The sequence below is a fragment of the Octopus bimaculoides genome, chromosome 25 (assembly GCF_001194135.2).
Source record: "Octopus bimaculoides isolate UCB-OBI-ISO-001 chromosome 25, ASM119413v2, whole genome shotgun sequence".
NCBI classification, from domain to species: Eukaryota; Metazoa; Mollusca; class Cephalopoda; order Octopoda; family Octopodidae; genus Octopus; species Octopus bimaculoides.
In genome coordinates, this window is record NC_069005.1 from 8,114,839 (window position 1) to 8,121,641 (window position 6,803).

Genomic DNA, 6,803 nt, shown 5'->3' on the forward strand with positions numbered 1-6,803 from the left:
CATTTCGAGCGTGGCCGTTTTCGTGCAGGTGACACGTAAAAGCACCCACTACACTCTCTGAGTGGTTGGCGTTAGGAAGGGCATCCAGCTGTAGAAACTCTGCCAAATCAGACTGGAGCCTGGTGTTGCCATCCGGTTTCACCAGTCCTCAGTCAAATCGTCCAACCCATGCTAGCATGGAAAGCGGACGTTAAACGATGATGATGATGATGATGATGCATACACACGAACACATAATGGTCTTCTTTTGGTGTCCATCTACCAAATCCACTCACAAGACTTTGGTTCGCCAAGGGCTACACATTGGCACAATATCACAAAATTACTTGGAATGGAGTACAGTTAAGTAAATTAATTAATTAATAAACGCTTAGTAAATACCTAGTCACAACTCAACACTAGGAATATAGAAATATGTACATGGGTGCAAAACAAATTTTTTTATTTTGTTTGTGTTTTGTCAGACAAGGGTGTATGTGGGTCTTGCTTTAGGCATGGCACTTTAGTCAGTTCATAAGTGGGATCAGTAGGGAATCTTATGTAGACTGTTGGTACTTAATAAGGGGTAAAGGATAAAGACCCCCTTTGGTCATGAATGATCATGGCATTGCACCTAAAATGTTTCCCTCCGAGGCACAAGTCCAGGCAGGGCTCTTTGTGGAAGACCTGCAGTCGCCCATGCATACCAGCCTACTCTCTCCATGCCAAGAGAAAGGCAAAAGGGGATACAGCTTGGCACCAGTGATGCCATAACTCATTTCTACAGCAGAGTGAACTGGAGCAATGTGAAACTGTCTTGGTCAAGAACACAACTTGCAGCCTGGTCTGGGAATTGAACTTACTACCTCATGATCGAGAGCCCAACGCTCTAACCATTGACACAATTATTTCATGGACATTACAATTGCAACAACAACAACATGATAAGCTAATGAGTGATGCCCCCCACTCCCTCCTGCATCATTATCTGATGTGAAATAGCAATGAAATCTCCCTCGTATTACATCACAAACCACCACTTTACAAAAAGGGAGAACACACCCGATAATACAATTTTCACAAATAAGAAAAAAAAAAAAAAGAGAAACCTAAAACAAAACAGACAGGATAGTCAAGGTTGGAACACCTTTTTTCATAAAGGTTTGCTTGATTGGGGTTTAAGGGGTAAATATAACGAGACAATGGAAATATCTACAAAGTGAAAAAAACATTTTTTAAAAAACGGCTGAATGAAGCTGGTCAAAGTGACTTTTCAGTTGGCATTGCTACGTGATCATGCCTTGGAGTTGCTGCTGTCGTATCCGTTTCTTTTTTTCATATTTTGCCTTCAGCTGATCTAAATGCTTGATGAGAGAGTAGGTACTGTCCAATAGCTCACTGGTGGACAGTATACTTGTTTTACCGGAGGAATGGCGAGATGAATGTCCAATAACAGGAGAAGTTGAAGAAGTATTGGTAACATGCTGCAGAAATGAGCTGAAAGTCTCTTGGTTGTGTGCATCACAGTTTGCTGGCTCAGACTGATGGAACAGCATTTGTGGTTCCATTGAGCTTTCATTCTGGTGTTTTCCTCTAGAGGCAGCAGTGAAGAACCGACGGTCTCCTGGCCTTTGTCTGAGGTGTTGAATACCACTGTCCATTTGAAACTGAGACGAAGTTCCAGCTGCTAAATTTTCTGCTTCCTCCATTGTCTGGAAGTAAAATTTTTATTCGTTTGCATTAAATATGATATGCAGATAGCTATTTTAATCTAAAACTGCTTCTCTTGCACATAATGAATTTTAATTCAGTCAACCAACCAATTACAACATCAGTCGTTTTTCAATCATTATTTTCCTATATCAACAGCGATGGACTTTGTCTTGGCATGCAGCTGTCAGTACATAAAGCCTAAAAAGGCAGAAATGCATGTCCAGCATTCCCATCACAGCTGCTGGACAATTCTCTTCTTGTCGCTAAATCTCACCTGTTTCCAAGTAAGCTAATATTTCACAGGACATTGGAAAATTAAAAGGAATGTTTGTATGACTGTGACACTTGCTCACAACCATCATGAGGTCAAGACACACACATACATTTATGTTATATTTTATATATACATATAGTTTTAGGGAAAAGAACCAAAGTTCATGAACTCATCGATGAAAATCCACTGTCACATATAGTTTTTACCTGTAATTTTGGATTTTTATCCCTAATATTATTATTATATATATATATATATATAAATATACACAACAGGCTTTTTCAGTTTCCATCTACAAGTTAGTTATGTAGTAGCACATTTTCATCGGGTATTATCAATAGGAGCAGTTACTCACAAGACAGAACCCCTTTAACTGAGTAGGGAGTAGCATGAAGGGATGAAAGTTAATAAAATTGCTGCTTGTCAGTGACTTACCAGCATTTCTTTTGCTCTGCCACCCGAAGCATGTTTGATGCTGATGCTAGAAGCTGTGGCCAGCTTACCATGTTGGGTGTTGTTCCATCCCATTACACAGTGCTGGTGCAAGAAAACAAAAGGAAGAGAAGCAATTGTTATATATATGACAGTGTATGTGAGAGGAAGCTGACGTCAAAGCTGATACAGCAAAGAGAAAGATAAAGAGATGCAACTGCAAAGGGATGAGTGTCACTGAAGTCAGTGAGAAAGACGGCTAGAGAGGCAGAGAGACATTCTTTTCTTTTATTTGCTTCAGTCGTTTTGACTGTGGCCATGCTGGAGCACTGCCTTGAAGGATTTTACTTGGAAAATAAACCCCAGGACTTATTTTTTAAGCCTAGTACTTATTCTATCAGTCGCTTTTGCTGAACTGCTGAGTTGGGTGGGGGACAAATACAGACACACACACATTATATATATATACAATAGGCTTCCTTCAGTTTCTTATTTCTTTACTGCCCACAAGGGGCTACACACAGAGGGGACAAACAAGGACAAAGGGATTAAGTCGATTACATTGACCCCAGTGTGTAACTGGTACTTAATTTATCGACCCCGAAAAGATGAAAGGCAAAGTCGACCTCGGCGGAATTTGAACTCAGAACGTAGCGACAGACGAAATACCACTAAGCATTTTTGCCAGGCATGCCAATGCTTCTGCCAGCTCACTGCCATTTCAATTTCTGTTGGCGTCTTTCAGTTTCTGTCTACCAAATCCACTCACAAGGTTTTGGTCAGCCCAAAGCTATAGTAGAAGACACTAGCCCAAGGTGCTGCACAGTGGAACTGAACTCGGAACCATGTGGTTGGGAAGCAAGCTTCTTACCACACATATGTAGAAAAAGAGATAGTAAAGCGAAGGAGGTTAGACACAGACAGACAGACAGACAGATACACACACAGATTTTAAATTCTGGCACAAGACCAGCAATTTCAAGTTGGGGGGGAGCAAGTCAATTTCATCAACCCCAGTACTCATTTTGTCAACCCTGAGAAACAATGTCGACCTTGGCAGAATTTGAACTCAGAACATGAAGATGGACAAAATGCTGCTAAGCGTGTCACCCAGCATGCTAACAATTCTGTCAGCTTGCCACTGGCACACAAACACACACACCCTTTGTTTTTATGCTGAACATTAAATGTATGTATGCATGCATATACGTATTGTTGTTTTTGAGGTCTGTTTAACCCTGATCATGCAATCTGACAAATGCACTCCAGCTGTGTTCATCCTTTCTCAGCCATTTCTACAGTTGCTATATCAACCATATCTGCATCTAGATATTCTTCTACAGAGATTCTTCTAAACAACAACAAAGACTGCAATTATTAATGTATGCCATCTTGCTTCTTTGCTAGGAGTACACCTATGTTACATATCCTGGAGTTGTCATTCTTCTGATGGTCTTTGACTGTGAGATATTTGGTTGAAGTAAATCCTTTTTTGAGGTTTTATACAAAAGCCAAAAAGAGAGCCACTATGTGGTCACTGAAATATCAGTCTGGCCATTATTTCAAGGACTGCATTATTCGATATCTTCTTCCTTTCTCTAAGACAGTAAAGCACAATTTCTTGGAAATCTGGCTGCTATTTCTAGGACTGCACTGTTCAATATGTCCTTCCTTTTGCATAAACAGTACAGCATGATTTCTTGGAAATCAAGCTGCTATTTCTAGAACTGCATTGTTCAATATGTCCTTTCTTTTTCTAAGACAGTAAAGCTGCTGTTTCTCGACTTCGATTGTTCAGTGTCCTTCCTTCTAAGACTACATTTTCCACTGTGTCCTTCCTTTTTTAAGACAGAACAGCATGATTTGCTCAAAATCTGGCTGCTAGTTCTAATACTAGACAGAAGAGTGTGATTTGCTGCTGCTATTGACAAAGATGATTAACACATTGATAATGATGATGGTGATGAAGATGATAATGTTGTTGACAATGAAGATCATATTCATCATTGTCCCATTACACAATTCCTAAACACACAAAACATATGGGAAATAAAAGAAAAAAACCCACAGACCTTTCCAAGTGACAGAGTGTCAGTGGTATCACAAGTACCCTTCCGAGGAGCTTTATTGACTTGGCATTTGGTCAACAACAGATCTTGTGGCATGCTGATTCTACAAGAGGAAAAGAACATGAATGATAGATTGAAAACAGAATGAAATAAAAACTAGACAAATGAACAAAGGAAAAAAAAAAACCCTATCCCCTTGCTCCAAAAATTACAACCATTCTTTAATTTGCAAGTTATACATACAAACTTCATCATTCAAGATTATCAACATTACCTGTGTTTTGGTACCACATTTTAATACCATGTTTTGATTAGTGTAATGTTCCATCACTTTCCACACACACACACATATATATATATAAAATGGACTCTCCTATTGGTAGACGATGTATGAGGGTTCGACAATTTTTTACCAAACATGATTTGTTTATAGTGATCAAATGTTTGTGTAGACATAAGCTCACTCCCACCATCAAATCGATGTTACCTGTACAGGTGCAACTGGGTGCCACATATCAGATGTTGAAATGATCACAGAGATTTGTGGTTCAGCAAAGGATTTAATTTCAATTTAGCTTCAAAGAAAAATTAAGAAAATAACACTACTTGGTGCTGATACTGCAGAATTTCTATCAAGTTACCTCTCTTTGGTATCTCCCATTGATAATGATTAAAGAGCTAGAAACACAACTGGAAATCTGATAGGGGACAGCACCGGGTGGATATGGTGTTTTACACCTTTTACCATAAGACAGAATTTTTTTCTCCACAGTAATTGTAGTGAATTTGCTTCTGGAAATTAAAATATATCACAAACATATTTTAACTAACCTAAAGTTTGCTTATGCCTAAACACTGCTTAGCATTGATACTGCTGAATTTCTTTTGGCCAGGCAGCCCCATGGTGCAGCTCAGTCAATGTTGTTGACTGTGTTTTAATTAAAGCTACAGCTTTAAATCTGCCCAGCATTACCTCTCTTTGGTATTTTCCATTGATAATGGCTAAAGAGCTAGCAATGTTGCATCTGATGAAGGGCAACACTGGGCAAATACAGTGTTTTTATATCTTTCATCATAAGAGAGAATTTTTTTTCTCCATAGTAACTGCAGTGAATTTGTCTTTAGAAGTTAAAATATGTCACAAACATATTTTAACTAACCTAAAGTTCACATACGCTTAAACACTGCTTGGCACTGATGCTGCTAAGAAAATAAGATTTACCTGACGTATCTTGGGGACGTAAACGTGGGTTTACTCTCAGCACTGCTTCGTTTGTTATTGACTTCAGAGGACTCAGAAGTTAAGAAAGACTTTTTCTTCATTGGTTCCGAGAATAACCGGTCATTAATATGGTATGATTTGATTTCTGTTTAAGAAAAGAAAGAAAAGAAAAAAAAAAAGATAATCACAATTGAATGGGTAATTAAGCATTTTCTTAACCCTTTAGCATTCAAACCAGCCATATCTGGCCCATATATTTTATCTGTTTTATAGTCACTCCAGCTAGATCCAGCCTCTCACACCTACCCAGCAATGTCATTCTAAAAGTAGACAATCACATCACTGAAATCCCAAAGCTACATGTTTTATCTAGTACATGGTTAGTTCATCAAAACAATGTGAATCAATAAGTAATATATTTGACAGAATAATGTGAATACTAAAAAGTTAAACCGGCTGTATCTGTTTCGAATATTCTATCTGATTTATGTTCATATTAGCCAGATCCAGCCTCTCACACCTCACCTATAATGTCATTTTAAAAATAAAGTCACATCATTGAAGTTTTGAAGCTATGAGATAATGCAGGATTTATTCAAAACAATGTGAATCAACAAGCAAGGTTAGTTTTATTCTACCGATGCATTGCGTGTACGCGGCACCCCGAGTTGCGTTGGGGGTTCGGTGTGTGGCGGCTGTGCGCTCGCGCGTAGTCTGTCACCGACAACGTCAACTCGGCTATGGCTATCCTGTCCAGTACGAGAAGAACCGCGGGATCAGAGCAACAATTTGGTAGCATAAGGATTATGATATATATATATATATGTATGTATATATTGGAAATGTGCTGTGCGTGAGAAGACTCGGCAAGCCAAGTAAGATCGTTGCCAGTGCCCCTGGACTGGCTCTTGTGCGGCTGGCACATAAGATGCACCATTTTGAGCGTGGCCGTTGCCAGTACCGCCTGACTGGCCTTCATAGGATTTTCGAGCGAGATCGTTGCCAGTGCCCCTGGACTGGCTTGTGTGGGTGGCACATAAAAGACACCATTTCGAGCGTGGCCGTTGCCAGTATCGCCTGACTGGCCTTCGTGCAGGTGACACGTAAAAGCACC

General features: G+C 39.5%; 1 protein-coding gene across 1 annotated transcript in view; it reads right to left on the bottom strand.

The window, feature by feature from the left end:
* Positions 1–6: 6 nt before the first annotated feature.
* LOC106876358 (uncharacterized) overlaps positions 7–6,803 on the bottom strand; it is a 14,701-nt gene continuing 7,904 nt past the window's right edge. The window contains exons 5-8 of the mRNA XM_014924860.2: positions 5,690–5,834; positions 4,471–4,570; positions 2,402–2,503; positions 7–1,691 (exon numbers count right to left, since the gene is read on the bottom strand). Of these exons, the coding sequence (XP_014780346.1) occupies positions 1,266–1,691; positions 2,402–2,503; positions 4,471–4,570; positions 5,690–5,834 (773 nt within the window). The 3' untranslated portion in view covers positions 7–1,265. The remainder of the gene's footprint in view (positions 1,692–2,401; positions 2,504–4,470; positions 4,571–5,689; positions 5,835–6,803) is intronic.